At 38.1% G+C, this 19,340-nt stretch overlaps 2 protein-coding genes across 2 annotated transcripts; one reads left to right on the top strand and one right to left on the bottom strand.

The window, feature by feature from the left end:
• Positions 1-2,513: 2,513 nt before the first annotated feature.
• Positions 2,514-4,732, bottom strand: LOC131320268 (uncharacterized). Its single transcript, XM_058350924.1, has 2 exons — positions 4,013-4,732; positions 2,514-3,492 (listed from the first exon to the last, which is right to left on the bottom strand). Exons 1-2 carry the CDS (start codon positions 4,604-4,606, stop codon positions 2,845-2,847), a joined length of 1,242 nt encoding a protein of 413 aa, XP_058206907.1. The 5' UTR covers positions 4,607-4,732; the 3' UTR covers positions 2,514-2,844.
• Positions 4,733-16,215: 11,483 nt separating this feature from the next.
• On the top strand, positions 16,216-19,076 carry LOC131320267 (heptahelical transmembrane protein ADIPOR1). The gene is made up of 4 exons (XM_058350923.1): positions 16,216-16,683; positions 17,236-17,328; positions 18,020-18,077; positions 18,175-19,076. Exons 1-4 carry the CDS (start codon positions 16,394-16,396, stop codon positions 18,856-18,858), a joined length of 1,125 nt encoding a protein of 374 aa, XP_058206906.1. The 5' UTR covers positions 16,216-16,393; the 3' UTR covers positions 18,859-19,076.
• The last annotated feature ends 264 nt before the right edge of the window (positions 19,077-19,340 follow it).

The raw sequence follows: 19,340 nt of genomic DNA, 5'->3' as shown, positions 1-19,340 counted from the left end.
GTGTTCAATACTTGACTGGGAATTATAGACCATGGTCAATGGTAGTGTTTCATTTGTGCACTTCACTAAATGCCAAACAGAAGGCAAAAATGAGTTCATTCATCTATACAGTTGCGCCATAATCTAGACTAGAGAAACAACCAGACTATCCGAGAGAGGTGAGGTGAGGTGAGGTGAGGTCACTTTCGAGAGATTATTGTGGCATTGCTCTAGAAATACTGCAATCATACTCACTTAGGGTGAGTTTGGCCATTTATATCAACTTTATTTTTTCTCGGAACTTTTACTCTCCTTCCGTCCCAATTTACTTGTTATTTTTAGGTGTTCGTGCCACTTTTCAATTAATTATATCTTGTAATTTATAAGGGAACTTAAATAGGGGTCCTTTCTTATATAAATACTTAAGTCCTCATCCTAGTGGGTTTAAAAACTTATCTTTCCATCCTCAAATTCAAATAAATTCTAAAATACCCTTTCTCTCTCCTAATCTTTATAATTTTTCACTCTCCTTATCTTTCCTAATTTCTCTCATTCTCTTTTTCTCTCATAATCTTCTCTCTCCAATTTTTTCTCACCTAAAATCAAAAAACAACTTTTCAAAATAAAACTAACATCTACCAAACTTGAAAATGAATATTCATAAACAAGAACGTACATTCGTAAAAATATTACCATAAATTTTCAGGATATATTACTTGAAATTCTCAATGATTTTGTCATGAATACGTATCATAAAATCGTCCCTACGAAAATGATGACAAAATTTGGAGAAATCGAAACACTCGTACTGAAAATCATGACAAAATTTATGAAATCACCATGAAACAAAAAATATCATGAATATATATCGTAAAATTGTGCCCACGAAACTACACTAAACCGAAATAATGACAAAATTCGGAAAAATTGAAACACACATTCCGAAATCATGACAAAATTTGTGAAATCACCATAATCATGAACACGTATCATAAAATCGTTCCGATGAAACTACAATAAACAGAAATCACGACAAAATTTGAAGAAATCAAAACACATGCACCCAAATCGTGACCAAAATAAGAAAATATTTTTCTGCCATATAGGTACGCACCACATTCCTACTTCTTTTTGATTGTGCTAAATCAATGTTCAACCACAGTGCATCAATTTGGTGCATCTCAAACTCAGCTTGCTCGAGAGGAGAACACGAGAGTGGGTAGCGCTTTTGTGGCGGTATCCCGTCTCCGCTGCAATGGATAGATCTGAGCATGGAACGCCGGAGTTAAAGGTGGGGTAAAGCACATCGCCATTCTAAGCTTGAATCTGGAATCGCGGCAGCGGCGACGGCGACTAGAGGAGAAGGATTGAGAGAAGACGGTGGGTGTTAGAGGAGGAAGAGGGAGACAGGCCGGCGGCGAGCAAGGATCGTCGAGCAGCGATGGCAGCTAGAGGAGAAGGAGTGAGAGAGGAAGGTGGGTGTCCGAGGCGGAGGAGAGAGACAGGCCGGCGGCGAGCATGGATTGTCAAGCAACGGCGGCGGACGATATTGTTGGTGGGTGCTCCGGCGGTTCGCCATTCTTCTCAATCTATTCACTGTCGACGATATTGTTTGGGTTTTTTCTCGGAGCTTTTTTCCTGATTATATGACGTAATGGATATGTTCAATCCTGAGGTGGGTATAAGATGATGAGGAATTTTCGGGATGAGGACGGGATCATGGTCTAGTAATTTCAAAAGATTAGTCCTGTGTAAATCCCAAAATTATCTATATAATATTAAAAAATAATATAGGGGTCAATATTAGTAGAGGGTGTTTTAGGTATTATTTAAAATTCAGGATGTCAACTTAAATATTTAAATCTAATAGGATGAGCACTTAAATAAGTCTATCAAACAGGATGACTATTTAATTTCTTCTAATTTATAATGTTTTAGGTAATTTCGAAAACATTGAATTATAGAACAAATCGAGATCTATCCAACGAGATCCATATTGGATATAAAATTCATTACCACTTGAAAGATATAACTAGTTTTTTAATCCAATTAGAATAGAAATGAGACAAGTAAATTGACACGGAGGGAGTAGCTGTTTTTACACTTTTATGATTTCTTTCGTTGGAACGAAAAGTATGATATTAAAATTTGACCTGAAACTTGTAAAAATTCAGAGAAAGCAAAAAAATAAACGTAAAAAAAAATCATTTGAAAAGTTAGGCAAACTTACCCTTAGCGGTGGGTAAGAGGCTCCATATAATGTTTCCAAGACTATCCGCTTGTGTAATCACTTTCTTCTCATTTTTCACTTGTTCGTTGCAGTAGTAATATTATATCCATGCAATAAAATATAATTTCGGCTGAATTGCTGTTGTTTATTGCTTAAATCATAAAATCACCAATCAAAACTAAAACTAAAGGCAAATAAATAAATGATGAAGCAAATAAAACTTATTAACTCATAGTTTCACATACTACTTATTTCTTAAACGGGCAATGATCCTAAAAACATCAACCACACCATGACAACTTCCTGAACAAATAAGAGCACACATCCCATTTTCATACCCTGTATTTGTGATTCAAATTCTGAATCAATGCAATTTCAACTTTACACAATCACTTTACTGTCTTTACACCATTAAGCTACATCCCATACATAATTACACCAACCCCAAAAGAAAAATAATAATAATCCCAAGAATCAAAACAACTAAAAATTTATATACCCGAAATCTGCACTACTTTCTTCTTTTTTCTTCTTTTTCTTTTTTTCGACGGTCAGGAGCGTCTGGACCAACTTACGAGCATGATTGCACTACTTTCTTCTCCATCTCCTTTTTTCTGGTTTCCATTTCCAAATTTTCAAGGTGAAGAACCCCACAGAACCTCAGCAACAATGGTGGCAGCCTCAGCATCAGAAACACAAGCTTCTCTCACTCTCTTCAATATCTCCTGCTTCAGAGCCCTCCTCTCTCTCTGCCTCAACCCTTCCCCTACCTCCAACTGCACTGCAAATCTAGCCACACAGCTAGCAAATGTGTGCCTCTCCAAGTACCTTCTCTCTCTAACACTCTCCCTCCTCCCTAGAACCTCAACACCACCACTCTCCTCCTCCTCCCACTTCCCCACCTCTATCAAATCCCCACCCAATTCCCCCCTCTGCAATTCCACCAGTATTCTTATCAAATCTCCTTTCATAAGCATCGCCTCAATCGCCTCTTTCCTCCCAAAATACCCAATTTCAAGTACACAGTTCATCGCCATTACTCGAATAGACAACTCATCGGATTTAAGCAACTTGATTATATCGAAAATGTCTCCGTTCGATTCGATCTCGTCTACTAAAGGACTTTTGATGGATTTTATTAGAGAACAGAGTACTTTAAGTGAAGAAGGTGATGACATTGAAATTAGGGCTCGAATCATTTGGCCCATCAATACTTGCCCAACGAAAACGTCTTTGTTAAACCTAATCAACTCAGCAATGGCGAAAGCGACCTGTTCTCTCACCTGCAATGACAGAATGCAGAATTTCAATGTTGGATGGATGAACATTTAACTTTTTATGTCACATATGAAAGGTAGTTGTTAAAAAGAGTACCCAAAAAATTAGAGTAGGTACCCTCAAACCAATCCATAAATTGTAGATGCATACAACCTTGTACTTCCATACCCATTTCCAAACACACAATATTAAGGTTTTATAGATGCATACAATCCTAGTAGGACGATTATTGAACTTTTCAAAATAATTATCGGATCCGGCGCGTTCATAGTCCCATAATCCTTCAGCAAGGCATTGTGTATGCTCTCGATCTTCCCTCTCGCGAATTTTAGCAGCTTAAGATATATCTTTACAAGATACTTTTCAGGCTTGTGCTCGCGCTTCTGCACATGCAGGCGCATGGTGTGACTTAAGGCGCCTTTTTAAAATGTTGAGCGCGCGAATTTTATTAATTTCAATATTTTCCAGAGAAAAACTACTATCATTCTAAAGAAATTTTGAACTTGAGTAGTCCGTCCTGCTCACCTGTGTCGAGTGCTCCGAATTACAGAGGACCGATTCGAGCTCCGAAAACAGCTTCGATTTCAGAATTAAATCCTGCAACTCGTGATTGAACCCTTGATTGAGCCGCTTCTCGAATTGTACCAGCATCTGAATTAGGGTTTCCTCGTCGACACTCGAACTATGGCTATTATTATCATTACTACTACTACTACTACTACTCAGCGCCCGAGCGAGGTTTTCGATGCACTCGCGGTCAATCCAGGCCTGGATCTCGGACTCGATCGACCCGGCGACCCGGGAGATCTCGTGGGTGGTGACCCGGCGAGTCAAGAAGGATCTCAGCCCGTGGCGGCGGGTGGACTTGGAGTTCTCGAGGGAGTCGACGATGGACTTGAGGTAGGTGAGGTGGTGGGAGAGGGTGGAGAGGTAAGGGTCGTTGGAGAGGATGGAGTCGGACTCGGTCTCGAGCTCGAGGAGGGCTTTGATGGAGTTGGACTCGGTGGGTTTCGGAGTGGGGTTGGATTGCAGGTCGTGGGAGGCTTGTTTGAGGGCTTCGAGGACTTTGAGGACTTGCTGGTTCTCTTCTTTGGTGGCAGCTGCTGCTGCTTCTTCCATGGCAGCTGCCGGAGAGAGAGAGAGAGAGAGGGAGGGAGGGAGGGGGGGTTTGTTTTGTTCGGATTGGAGCTCAACGACCGGTCTTATTAAGCGGGGAGATGGAGAGGAGAATTTTTTCAGTGGCGGAAGGGTACCACGTCAGCCGTTCAAACCAGATTAAAACACTTTCACCCTCACACACTCTCTGTTTTTTGTTATTTTAAATTTGAATCGTACAAAACCGAAATGAATTGTCCAAATGTACCGAACAAATATTACATGATATCCACTTGTCATGTGGTACCACCCGCTCGGCATTGAAAAATTTGTCATTCGAGAAATTTCTCTAGAGAGATTCAACTGCTCCCCGTATCCAAAAAAATAAAAATTGCTCCCATTGTGCACTAGTGCGTGTGTGTGTTTTTTTTCTTTGGGAACGAGACGGTTAGTCACCGGTAAGTTCCCTTGCTAGCTGGCATCCAACTACTGCCCTTAAAAACCACACGACAAGACCAAAATAAGAAGGTCCCCAATCACGAAATTAGGGCGATGCTTCCACTAGCAAAAAGACAAAAAAAAAATTAAACGTTTTTTCTACCCCATTCATACAGAGTATTAATCAACGAGTTTAATTATTTTATTATATCGTTCACACCAACAAAAAAATTGTTAACAAAAACTTTTTTTGTTACAATAATTCTATTCACAAATCTATCTAAAATTTATTCACTATCGGAAACAACTTGCAGTCTCGGCTAATTGTGGGCCATTTTAGGGCCCAAAATAATGATCAGAATTGTTCATTTTTGAAATATCGTCTAGAACATAGGCCACATCGAAAATCACGTTGATTAGATATCGTTTGATATCATTTCGAATCAAATTAAGTTTTAGAAAAATGTGTTAAGGTGTTGTAATCCAGTGTTGCACATAGTATCTTCTTTTTTTTACAAGATTAATGCATTTTGAATTGATATCAAACGATATCCGATTACCGTGGTTTTTGGTGCGACCAATATTTTTTATTCCGCTCATTGTTTTGTGACCGAAAAGGGCTCGTAATTGGCCGAGACTGAACGGGACTGGACCAAACGACACCGGACGGGAGCCTCCCCTAGTTTTTTACGTACCGAAAAAAGGAGGAGAACAGTTTTAATTGAAGAATATGCTCCAATTTTGATAATAAACAATTAGCGAATTCGTGGCCCTTGGTTTGTTTTGAGATTTCTAAACAGCAGCCATCGGACGGACACGCCAGGGATATTGATTGAACGGATGAATCACGTGATATTTGTTAAATCATTACTTGTATACTCCCTTTGGATCGGTCTCTCTGGGGACTAGGAGTATTGATGACAAGGAGTGAAATGAATATTGCGTACTTGGAGTCCGGTTGATTGGTGGATTCGCTCTCCACCCAATTGATCAAAGTTTCATTCTTGAAATTCTTTAGTTCCTGCGTGCGCTATCTGTCTTTAATCAGACCGAAAAAGAGATTATTACTTGAATTGGACATAAGAGAGAGAGAGAATGTAACCTACTTGGGTAGACGTAAGTTGACCGGGCGACGAAGGGTAACTGTATGGTGCAAGAGTATATTCGGATCTTAAGCATCTACGGAAGACAACGAGTCAACAAACTCTGTCTAAATGCTAGTATGACTCTTCTTCCATTGGTTTGTAACATAATATACTCGTTTTTCTTTCTAAAAGATTACCACCAGATTCGGATCTGTGTGGAGCCTATAAAATATACGAGAAAAGTTGTGAAAGTTGAGTTTTGTAGGGGTTTTTTTTTTAAAGTTTTTACAAGGTAATTTTGTGGGAATCAAGATTCTTCGGGTGGCTTTTTAAGTTGTGCAAGATAGAACTTACCACGATTTTATTTGATGATTGGAGTCAATTAATTTGTAGTTATTGATGTGTTCATTGTTTTATTGCTCATGCTAAAAATTGCCAAGTCAATTCCACATCAATGTATAAGCTGATGATACAATGCTATTGTATCAGCTTTCGGATAATAATATACACATGCATAAACAGGTTCAATTTGGTTATATAAAATGGACAATTTAAGTTTAAATGCTGTTTGTCGTCTATTTTAGATAACGAAAAGACAACATTTTTTTTGTTCTTATTGGTATGTTGAATTGATTTTTCACACACATGTTCTCGTTTGTAAATTTTACAAGACGAACGAATCATTATTGTAAGCTTGATGGTAGAAAAATACAAAGGTACAGGATATAGAGGGGAGCTAATCCCAATTCTTCCATCCTTGCAATCATTTCACACAGCAAATGAAGGATGCGTCACAATGGACTATGGAGTGGGGAAACACACAAAGCCGAGATCATGAATATAATGAATAAAGTCAATCATATGGCATCATCGCAATCTCGCTTTTAGCATCCCATAAAAATAAGGGAAAGAAAGGTTTTTACCAATTTCTGTCTATTTACAAAATGAGCCAAAGAAGTAACTTGAAGTGAAACAAGAAGGCATACAATCGAGTAGACAGAAGTTATTTATGAACCTTCTAACCCTGATGCTATGTATTTTGGTTATTTTCCAAAAATCTGCATCAGGAATTTGCACAATTTTAATCATTCTGCACCTCAGAAAACGACGACATACAACGAGTGGGTATTTTTCTACAATTTGAAGACCCGTGTTTTATTGGTTATTGTAAAATGCGAAGGATGCTGGAGTTGCATATCTTTTGTGAAACCACGGGTATAATCGGAATAATCGGCACATGCTAAGGAATTAGCCTACAAGAGTTCAAGATATACTACGCCAAATTTTACCTTTAGAGGCATTAGAAAACCGTCGAAAATAGTCCAAAAAACGCCAGTAATACTAACAACCGCTGGTAATAGTCTAAAAACTGCTAGTAATAGACCGCCAATAAAGCAATTGTCGGGAAAACCAAAACGGCAGTAACAAATGATAAGCATCTAATACTGCATATTTTTGGTGCTTAAGTCCTCTAGTATGTTGTGTTTGTACATATATGTTGTCGTTTTTATGCGATATTGCACGTAAGGTATTTTTGTATGTGTTTTAGGTAAAACGTGCTAATAAGGCGGTTTTGAATGCCAATTAAAATTCCTGGATGAACCAAGTGTCCAAATGCCCCCCGGTACTCATTTTATTGTCACCGAAGCCTAACGGTGCCACAAGAAGCCTCGGAGATTGGCCGGAGGTCAAGGTTGGCAAGGAACGTGCCAAAGTGGTTCAAGCAAGGCAAACGCATCAAGGATGGTTCCAATGACATCCGTGGGACCAAGGCCACATGGCATACCTCCGCCAAGTCCCGTTGATTATGTAATGAAGCATTGGAAGGCTGTCGGAGCACGACAAGGTATGATGGCCCAAGCTGACCCTGTTCTGCAGTTTTCACACAGAGATACCAATACCTCATTTTTTAGGTATTGGTACCATCATGCCGAATTGGAAGACAGTTCAGTTGGTACCAATACCACATTTTTTAGATATTGGTACCAGAGCCCGTAGTGCAGATTTTTGTTAACTTTTTCAACCTTCCATATATGGAAAGTTTCTACTTCTAGTATGTTTTTGGGATATTTTGGGGGACCTTTTAGTCCATTTTTATGGCTGATTTGTAAGGCCTATAAATAGCTTTGTAAGCCATTAATGGCCATAGATAGATAGTTAGTTTAGGCCAAAGTCTTTTTCTTGCTTTCTAGGATTTTCATGTTGTGTTCTTAGTTTTTCAAGCTTTCTATCTTCAACAACTCAAGTAAGTTTAAGTGTTTTGATATTTTCTCATGTGTTAATGTTGTAGCTATTGTATGGATCTTCTCATAAATCAAGTTTATTTCCGTTTTTATTGGTTAATCATGTTTACCTTTCCAAGCATATTTTCTAGTCTTTTTGCTATGAGTGAGTAGTATATAGGTTTGGTTATGGGGTGAGGTTTACTCTATAATTTAGTGGTTTAAATGGTTTCTCTTAAACTTTAGCTTAATTTCAAGATTTTGAATGAATTAGACCCATGATTTCTAGTTTTGATCATGGGGTTGGTGGCTTCTTTGATCAATGAAGTTTATCGCCTCGTGCTACGAGCTTGATAATTCTACGCGTGCGAACGATTCTTTTTCGTCTCTCACTTGCGTTAATTGAGTTCAATTTGAATTAGAGTTTTGAATTAAGTTATAAATAGTCTTCAGCTTTTAATTCTTCTAGTAGAATCCGGACGGTTTCAGTCCACTCATGAGTTAGATGAAGGAACCGTTTGACGGCTAAGTCGTGGGTAATCAATCCCTTTGACTTGACCATCTCTAATCTAGTTCAATTTCAAGTTTAAATTTCGTTATTCAAATCAAATACCAAAGTTGACTGCTTGAATGCCACAACTCTCTATGCAACATCTAATCCAAATTCGCTAAAGAAGATTTCTCAGTGGGAACGATTCCGGTCTTACCGGTTATTATGCTTTCAACTACCTAGCCCTACGCTTGGGGTGTGAACCTTTCCAAGAGGTTAGGTTACGGCGAAGCAACAAACCGCCAGTAATATTAAAAACGGCAAAACAAAACCGTCGAAAATATTACCGCCGGGAATGAAATGGGCAGTTAATTTTTTGCTTTTCTCGTGACTCAAACCTAGAAACTCCAAATCTTTGCACACACATGCAACCAACTGGGCTAACCCGCATTTTGGTTAAACTAGGATAAATAATATTATTTATATTATGCAAGTCGGTTTTATTATAAACGGCGGTAATAAACCGCCGGTATTAAAAACAACGGTACATTATACTTTTTCCGGCTGTAATTTAAAAAACGCCCGGTAAAAGTCACTAAAAACGACAGTCTCAAGAAAACCACCGTTTTAGGGTAATTATTCCTGGCTGTCTTATTATGCCGCTAAAATTGTCTTTTAACGATATTAAATTAATGCCAATAATACTACTACCGGTAAAGTCAAAATTTGGCGTAGTTTGGTCGAGGCGACCACTTCATATGTGAATTCAGTTTTCCTGATTTAGCCTGATCTAATTGGAAGCCGTCTTTGTATTCCCCTTCGAATATGACCCTAGTCAGTATCAAGATGCATCCATCCATAAAGTCCTGCACAAATATGTGCTTTTTACTTCCAGTGGACTTTCATTTTATCATTCGCATTTAAATCCATTTCGAAAAATAACCCAATCCTTTCCTGTCTTTTTCAATAAAATTCCGTTTACAGTGGGCTAATATTTTCTTGCATTTTCCAAGGCAGCTGCCAATACGCGCGATAAGGACCCCAACGAAGCGGAGAGAAAACATACAACGAGCTAGCAGGAAATTTCTACCTTCCCAAATGTGTCATGGTCCCAGACGTTCCAGTATTAGCATATCGTGTAGTCCACTTCAACAACAAAATCAAAAGTTTGATTCCGTACTGGGTAATTGAGACGGTCATTCGCACATTAAGAACACGAAACAACTTTAGAAATCAACAGTGGAAGCATTCAGGAATACTCCTCCTCTGCTTGGACAAAGAAAACAAGATAGCTGTGCATGCAAGGGAGCCTGCAGCTCAGTGGGACTCCTTAGAGAAGATTTTCAGTGCCAAGCGGGTACCATGTGGTGCCCGCTCGGCGCATCCGGGCCATCCATTTTGGTTTTGGACAGTTCGGATTTGGAGAAAGAAAAATGAGAGAGAAAGAGGAGAGAGAGTGTTGGGTTGAGAGGAGAGAGAATGTTTTAATCTTGACCGTCCGATACACTTTTGAATGATCCGAATGTGTTACTGGGGCACCACGTCGGCCGGGTGATGTGGTAAGTAGCCACCCAGCACCCAAAAATTTCTTATTTATTTACCTTTCTAGATCACATTCCCATGCAAAAGAAAAAGGCCCAATCCGTTCACTCTCGGCCTCTTTCCAGCCCACGCATGGCACCGAATCCGTTCACTCTCCGCCCCTTTCCAGCCCATGCATGGCACCCGAACTATGCAATTGGGTGTACCAGGCATAAGGATTTCACATCATGGACTGATTGGCAAGGGCCCATGTTGTACCATGAATCCACAGATAAACATCTCAAGAAAAATAAAACATTGATGCATCGTTTGATAACGGTGATAGGCGGTTAAGATTCGTAAAGAGGTGAAATTAGAGTTGAGATTGGTAATGAAAATTGATTGATTATAAGAAGGGATTAGTAATGAGTATGTTTGTTTGAGATGAAATTAGATGATGAGATTATTAATATCATGTTTGTTTCACATGAGATATGATTGGATTGATAATATACATGTCCATTTTTACCCTTATACAAAACTGATTTAATTTTTGGATGGATATTTTCCGGATCAAACCAATTTTCCAGAAAACAATCAGAACATCAAAAAAATACTTTTGAAATTTTTTTATTAACAAGATGAAAATTTATTACCCAGTTGAGATTCAACTAGGGCTACTTGTACTTTTTCTAAAACTGAAACTTGATGATGAACTATCATTGGTAAAATTGTGCCCTTAGCCATCACTGCATGTAATTCATACAATCAACTAATCAAGCAAAAGACCATCATTTCCAGTATGCAATTCTCACGTTTTCACCACATCTGCAAGGCTATTTTCGTATTTTTGCATTGAAAGGGTGTGGAGTGGACTACCAATACCAAGTGTTAGAGGGTATTCACATACCTCCTAAAGCCCACCTTACTAGTCCCTTGGACTAATAGTCCTAATTTATTTTGGGTTACCTAAACAAAGAATTGGTAGTCCAATCCTAAGGGCTAATAAGTTTATCAAATGGGGCCTGAAGGAAGAGAGTACAAAATATAAAAGGGAAAATGACAGACCAAGACGTGTTTTGATAATTAATACCCGTCAATGACATTTTTAGCATTAACAAATGTTTTTAGCTTATCCTTGGCGGATATTAATTATTGACGGAACGGAAGAGACAATGAGGAAAAAACCAAATATGTCCTCTAATTTTCCTCTTATTCTTATTTTTTCATAAATCTCATGATCCAAGTTGGGAAGAAAAGTGACGTTAGAGTTGTATAAACAAGTTGAACAAGCAAATCGGTCTATTAAAGTTTTCTTTTAAAAGATGAAGGAGCTTAGAAATATTCAAGCTTAGTTAATTGATCTTAAACAAATTTTTAACAAACGAACCCGAGTACCAAGTTAAAGAGCTCGGTTTCTTTATCAGCCCTATGAATCAATTTTTTTTCACTTTGCTACCTTATTATTTTGTTACTCTTCTACTTAAATCTCCACAAATCAAATATAGCTCTAGTATTTAAAGAACATCATTGTACAGCTGGAAACAAAAGAAAGAACCATGTGCCACATGCGTGACCTCCGAAAATTAATGAACCGAAAAATAATGTTAATTCCAAGAGAATATTCCAATATTGGGCTGGCATGTATCAGAACAGCATAAGCAAGTTGCATCTTAGGGTTAAGGTTTTTGAGCTTTGTACTTTCTTAAGGGCAAAACCAAACATTAAATCATGGATAAAATAAAAAAAACAAAGTCAACAAGCAAATAAAAGCTGTTAATTGTTGGTCACCTGTTTCCCACTGGTATTGAGGGTTAGCCTAATTTGCTTTCATTACCCATAAATTTCAGAAAGAGAGAACTTGAGGGACTTGGTCAAGTGAACATGAGAAAACTAGTAAGTGTTTGTCCTCCACGAGATCAAACGTTCGAATTCCGTGCAGGCCAAACATTTCCAAACCTTGGTGCCACCGGAGGATCGGCCGGGTTGCTAACTTCAGGGTCCCAAAAGATGCGTGCGAGCTGACTTTAACATCCGGTTATCAAAAATTATTGTACTTACAGGAAGAGGAAAACCTATTTTGCGAGGTGAAAGAAAACAAGGCTCAATTAGCTGAGCTTCCCCACCCAGAAAATGAGGAAACCTCTATCTGGGGATTCCAATAACCCAATTTGACACTCAAATAAAACCCCACATGTGGCCATCCAGTCATTATCGGAAGAGATTTTGACTTAAAAAGAAAACACCCAGAATCGAAATTAATTGCACTCAAACCCCACACATGTGGCTACTCTGTCATTCTAGCTTGGAACGCATTCGCTTGAAACAAAAAACATCATAAAAAATTAAAATGTGATCCTTGGATTTATTTTCATGGTATTTGGGTTTCTCTCGTCCATCCAGGGATTTTTAATTTTCGTTTCATTTTTCTTGAAATGCCGTAGGAGAGGAGGTAAAAAGGATCATGACGATGGCTGTAAAATTTCATCCTTTGGGGTTAGTCGATCCGAAGCATTTGCTTTGGTTTTAATTGAGCGGTGGGATTGGATCCTAGAATTAGTTGAGATGCGTGCAAACTGATTTAGAAAACTATGAAATTTCATTGCTGCAAAAAAAAAACTACTGTGAAATTTCATTGCACGCAACCTTGAGTTGCTTTCACGGTAAGTCACCGAATATAGTAGTACTCACTCCATTCCATAAAGTTTGGCACTTTTACTATTTCAGCCTTATGAAAAAATCAACTATATCTTTTAATCCATAATGTTTTTTATAAGCAATATAGATATTGTTTGAAAGAGTTTAATTTGTTATATTAAACAAAGTTAAAAAAATCGTCTAAAACATTATGGATTGAAAAATATATGCAATTTAAAAATGGCATGCATTCCTAAAAATGCCAAACATCATGGGACGAAGGGAGTACTAAAAATTACTTATTCTGTCCAGATTTAATAGTTTTTTTTGGGAGTTTGTGACATTTTTCAATCGATTATATCGTGTAATTTATAATATTTTATGTGATTTCGAAAATATTGTATTATAGAACTAATCGAGATCTATCAAACAAGATTCATATTCGCTCTGAAATTCATTACGGATTTAAAGATATAACCCATTTCTTAGCCGGTTAGAATTGAACGAAGGACTATTAAATCCGGACGGAATGAGTACTCTGGAACAAAACCTTTCGAGATGAAATTCTTTCCACATTGGTTTTCCACCACAGCCCGTTACGGGCTCCATTGCGTTTTTTTGTTATAATCTGAACTGTTTATCTTGTAAGGCCCGCAGAAGTATATTCACACAATAAATGAACTTCATCGAACATCAATAGTTATATTAAAAATCAAATTTTGATTTAGGAAATGGACAGTCATGGATAGTTTAACTTCAAAATCTATGACCATTCATTCTATAAACCAAAATTCAAGTTTTGATATACCTATCGATATCCAATTAAGCTGATTTTTTTTATGGATAGACTTACCCTACAAAATGAACGATTTAGATTATAACAAAAAAAAATTTGTGGGGCCCATAGGCGGCGGTAGAAACCATGTGATTTCCACGCATAGTGAATATAATTTACTCTCAAGCCTTTCACCCTCTTGCTATCAACAAACAGGAAAAAATGAAGAAATGGCCAAGTCCAGAAAATGGTATTATTGGATTCAGTCCCTTTTTTTTTTTATGACTGGATGTTTGGCTCAGTTTGTGTGCATCTCGATTAATTTCAAGACCCTAAAATTAACGAGCGGAGAAACCTTCCGGTATCTCCTCCAAGCTTGATTTGGACCCCTTCACAAGGACCTTGTTAATTTTTTTTACAGTAATGCTACACGCACAGCAAATGTGCATAGATTTTGTGCACAGATTTTTTGTGGGGCCCACTACGGGTTCCACACAAATAATCCGAGCCGTTCATTAAATGTAAAACATTTTTTCAAAGGCTCCCGCAAAAAATCAGCTCAATCCGATACTCATAGATGCTTGATTCAATCATTTAACTTTTCATTCAAATCTCAGGATAATGAAAAGTTAAATAATTGAATCAAACACTTATAGATATTGGATTGAGCTGAATTTTTGCGGGGGCCCTTGAAAAAATGTTTTACATTTAATGAACGGCTCGGATTATTTGTGTGAGACCCGTAGTGAGCCCCACAAAAAATCTGTACACAAAATCTGTGCACATTTGCTGTGCGTGTAGCATTACTGTTTTTTTTAATCATCACGGCCCTCGTTACTATGATCTCTGTAAGGCATTCGCACCACAAAGTAAAGTGCAATTTAACACTGGCAAATCTCAATCCATGTGTTCTAGGTGGTAAGTACTACTCCATCCGTTCTTTTATAAGTGTCCAATTTTATAACTCCAATTTATTAAGAACATATTATCATTATATATTTCGCATCAATTTTTACCTTTCACTTTCCCTAACTTTTTATAGAAATATCGTCATTACACTTTTACTCACAAACATTTCAAAATGGAATCTACTTTTAGAAACAAAATAAAAAATGCACTAACTTTTACGTCACTAACTTTACAAAATATACACTTTTAAGGGACAACCAAAAATGAAATATTAGAGTCTAAGAGCGTGTACACCAAAAGATATGTATTTTAGCTACCCAATAATGCACTTTTTCTATTTTACCTATTCAAATTTCTTTCAACCTCACACCAATCCTCTCTATTATCATTTTTATCTTTATAAAATAGTATAAAATATTACCCCTTTCTCTCTCTCATTCTAACACTCACACAGATTGAGAGGAGAGAGAAACGTGTATGGGTGAAACATAATAATAAATTATTGTTTACCTAGTGCACAATTGCTCGGTAGATCTACGGAGGTACCATTCATCAAGCAATTATTTTACCTTGAGCTGTGCTATGTGCACAGCAAGCTGTGCACAGATCCCATTTTCTCTCGTCTCGGGTCGCACATAGATGATCGGAGTCGCTCATTTGTTCAAAATATGTTGTTTAAGGTCTTTGTAAAAAATAAGCTTCGTTCGATATCGTTAGAGGCATTAACAAAACACCCAAAATCACTTCAGAATTTAGGCCGATCATCTTTGTGCGACCCGAAGCGGGAGAAAACGGGATCTGTGCACAGCTGCTGTGAACTAGCTTTTCTGTTTTACCTTTTAATCTTTTACTAAGACTGATGCACAGCTGTTTTTTAGTTCTCAATCGGTATTAGCTAAAAAGTGCAATTTACCTCACCTTGTGTACGTGTTCTAAAAAAGGGGCGAAAGGACTAGGGCCCGTTCCACAACCGGAATAAGAATTTTTTTTTTTTTAATAATAAAGTGTGTTTCACAAAAGGGTGAATAAGTACTTATTTTTTAAAAAGGTAATTTGAAGCTCAAAAATCATGTGCTTACGCAAATAATTTTTCTATCACTATGGATCTTGTTTGATAGATCTCATTGAGATCTTTAATACGGTGCAAAAAAAATTGAAAAATTATTTTTCATTTACATTATTTTTGAGTTTGAAAATGTGAAAATAAGCTGCTTATTTGAATTTTATAAAACAAAACTTCAAAATAATTACTTATAAAATAAGAAGATTTTTGAAACGGACCCTAACATGATCGAATGTGTGCCTAACCAATTCATGTTAACGTAGAGTGTCCTTGGAATTTATATAGATCGAACTTATAGTATCACAATCACACATGGCTAGTCTGTTTCTATAACATTTTTTTTAAGAGTAATCTAGTAATGTGGCCATGGTCGAGTATTTATGGAGTAGTTAAATTCGAAGGTTAATTTATTTTTTACTAAAAAAGACACGACACAAAAAGGTTGTTGATGACCTAACGTTAACAAAATGCCTGTGCCCAACTGGACGCATCGAAAGCCCCAGGACGGAACGAGTCCATCTCTCTTTAAATGGAGTTGGTTGTGCAGCTGCAGTATAACCAATACTGCACTTATTACCCAGACAAAGACAAGGCTCATTTGAGAGAGAGAGAGAGAGAGAGAGAGAGAGAGAGAGGCAGAGAGGCTCTGTTCTTCTTCCTCTCTCTGTACAATGAATGGCAGCACTACGGAGAGGTCTGCTTGGAAGAGATCAAAACCCAGATCAGAGATGGATCCGAAAGTCATCAGCTTAGACAGTACTAAGAAGAAGAACAAGAAAAACATGAAATCCGAGAACAGAAACAAACCCGCCAAGAGGTGCTGTTTGGTTACGTTTGAGGAATTGCCGGAGTACATGAAGGACAACGAGTACATACTGAATTATTACAGAGCCAATTGGCCTCTCAAAGATGCCTTTTTCAGCTTGTTTCGTTGGCATAATGAGACTCTCAACGTTTGGACGTAAGTGTGTTTTTTTTTTTTCCCCCATTTCTTTTTCTGATTCACTGGATTTGATGTTTTGGTACATTTATGTCTGTTTCCTTGAATCTCTTCTCCTGCTCCTCTTTTCTTTCTAATCATAATTTCTCAAACTGCGTGCCCATGGACAGGTATTCAAAAAAATTTGATTTAAGGCATACACTAGATTCAATCAGAATATAACTAGGTGTCGGGTCAGTTTACGTACACTTAGTTATCAAAAAATATATAAGTTATTAGTTATATTCAGATTGAATCTACTGTATGCCTTCGATCTAGCGTAGGCCTTCAATCTCAATATAATTTATATTGGATGAACTTTGAATCTGTACATAGTTCTGTATTTTTCTGGGTAAAAATCAAAATTCAGTATTGGGGAAAAAGGTGCTTAAAAAACTGGAAAATACGGACAAGATTTGGGTCATGTAAATCTTTACATTCACCTTAATTTCTTGATATTCTGCTGGATAACAAGATCATACAGGAGTTTTTTTTTTTTTTTTGCAATTGAAAATTGTGATTTTTGATGCACAGGCATTTGTTGGGGTTTGCCCTTTTCGTGGGGTTGATGGTTGGTAATCTGATGGATGTGCCTCAGGTGGCAGATATCTTCGGTATATTTGTCAGGTTTGTCGGACAAGTTCTTTCTCCCTTCAATTCAAATTGCATGTGTTTTGGTTGTTTAAATGGCAGAGAAGAAAGAGGAGGAAATCAATGATAGGTGTGTGTGTGTGAGAGAGAGAGAGAGAGAGAGAGAGAGAGAGGGGGGGCGGGTGGTGGGGGGCTAATGTTTGTGAAGATACGCCCGAATACAAATCCATATGACAGGAAAAAAAGACCCAAGAAGTCAATTTTCCCGAATTCTCTGCTTGAGATGAAAAATATAATGTGAAAACTTGACCTGAATCTTATAAAGATTAAGTAAAAAAAACCAAAAAAATCGTGCCAAAAAGCCCCTGAAAAGTTAGGCCAAACTCATCCTTAAAGTGCGTGCCCACTGTGGAACTCACGTTGGTTCTGTCCTGTGTTCTTCCCATTGGATTTCTGTAACCTTCGTCATAAGCTCCCAACTCGATCCTAGCTCTCCTGAATCTTCAATAGTTTGGGATGCTTTCAAAAGGTGCTTTTGCACTTTTACTCTTGCTTTCGGTCACGTAAGTGTATTATGTGACTTGGGTAGTTGGTATTGAATGATCAATTGATCATCCTGCTACATTTAACTTTTACATCTCTAAGTGGGGCTGTAGAAATCTTCCGGCATTCTATGAGTAATATCTTACTGTGTATCATTTTTTTGGTGTCTGAATGATTGTTGCAGCCCTTTTCCCTCAAATGCGGAGGCCAACGTCTCTCACAATTCAAACGATTTCTTTTCGGTTAGTCATTTGATCAAATTTGCTTTGAATCTACTCATATATATAAATACTGCGCACTTTTTCAAATAGTTACCAATAATTGGATCAATTGTGACAGGGGGCAACAAACTTCAACTTGAAGAAGCAGTCAGCAGCGCTGGGAATGACGGTCACATCGCCCGAAACCTCTGCTACTCGGTGGCCGTTCTTCGTCTTCTTGTGTGGCTCCATGTTCTGCCTCCTCTCAAGCAGCACTTGCCACCTCTTCGCTTGCCATTCCCACAACTTAAACATCCTACTGCTGAGAATGGACTACGTTGGCATCGCGGTCATGATCATCACCTCCTTCTTCCCTCCTATTTTCTACATCTTCCAATGTGAGCCGATCTGGCAGATCGTTTACCTCACCGGAATCTCAGTCATGGGTGCTTTCACCATTGTAACCCTATTGACGCCTGCTTTTTCGACCGGTAAATTTCGTGGCTTCCGTGCAATGCTTTTCGTGGCCATGGGACTATTCGGGCTTGTACCCGCGGTCCATGCCGTGGTTGTGAACTGGAATGAGTCTAGGAGGAATGTTACCCTAGCTTATGAATTGGTCATGGCACTAGCGTATTTGACAGGGACCGCGTTTTATGTCACGCGGATCCCAGAGAGGTGGAAGCCGGGGTTTTTCGACCTAGCCGGACACAGTCATCAAATATTCCATGTTTTTGTGATATTGGGTGCATTGGCTCATTATGGGGCTGCACTTGTGTTTCTGGAATTTCGCGGCGAAGTAGGCTGCGGTCGGACTAAGTGAGGTGTTGGTGGATTTGTGCTTGCATTCGTAGGAATGAATGTTCGAGCCTTTAGAGAGATTGAAGTGTTTGATTAATTTGTTGTATCATTGTCATATAATAGATTCAATTATTGAAGACTGGATCTTGTTTTGCTGCTCTCTGAGAGTATGCATTATGAAGTAGGTTGATCTGATGTAGAACATCATCTTTGGAATTTCAAGTACAGGGATTCTGAAAAGTGTGTTTTTTGGCATGTACAAATCCATTTGTGGGAGATATACTTGCATGGCATGGCAAACAAATTACAAAGTTCACTACCAAGTAACGTGATGAACATGTTTTGCTTGTGTTAATTGGCTGAAACGAACAACTCCGGAATCACTAGTAATCGCTGGTTAGCTATTCGGCGGTGAATTCGTTCCCGCGCCTTGTACAAATAGAAGCTAAAAATGCCTCTTGTTTGATGACCTCCACAGTAGATCAGAGAAAGTTGTACAATCAC

The sequence above is a fragment of the Rhododendron vialii genome, chromosome 3a (genome assembly GCF_030253575.1).
Source record: "Rhododendron vialii isolate Sample 1 chromosome 3a, ASM3025357v1".
NCBI classification, from domain to species: domain Eukaryota; kingdom Viridiplantae; phylum Streptophyta; class Magnoliopsida; order Ericales; family Ericaceae; genus Rhododendron; species Rhododendron vialii.
This window is presented reverse-complemented; position numbering and strand designations above follow the sequence as displayed.

What these genes read in the sequence shown, in the direction of transcription:
- LOC131320267 (XM_058350923.1), top strand. Translation starts at nt 16,394, where the DNA reads ATGAATGGCAGCACTACGGAGAGGTCTGCTTGGAAGAGATCAAAACCC. An exon ending in GAGACTCTCAACGTTTGGAC is followed by an intron (nt 16,684 to 17,235) that starts GTAAGTGTGTTT and finishes TTTGATGCACAG; the next exon opens with GCATTTGTTGGGGTTTGCCC. An exon ending in ATTCAAACGATTTCTTTTCG is followed by an intron (nt 18,078 to 18,174) that starts GTTAGTCATTTG and finishes CAATTGTGACAG; the next exon opens with GGGGCAACAAACTTCAACTT.
- LOC131320268 (XM_058350924.1), bottom strand. Translation starts at nt 4,606, where the DNA reads ATGGAAGAAGCAGCAGCAGCTGCCACCAAAGAAGAGAACCAGCAAGTC. An exon ending in ATTCGGAGCACTCGACACAG is followed by an intron (nt 3,493 to 4,012) that starts GTGAGCAGGACG and finishes CTGTCATTGCAG; the next exon opens with GTGAGAGAACAGGTCGCTTT.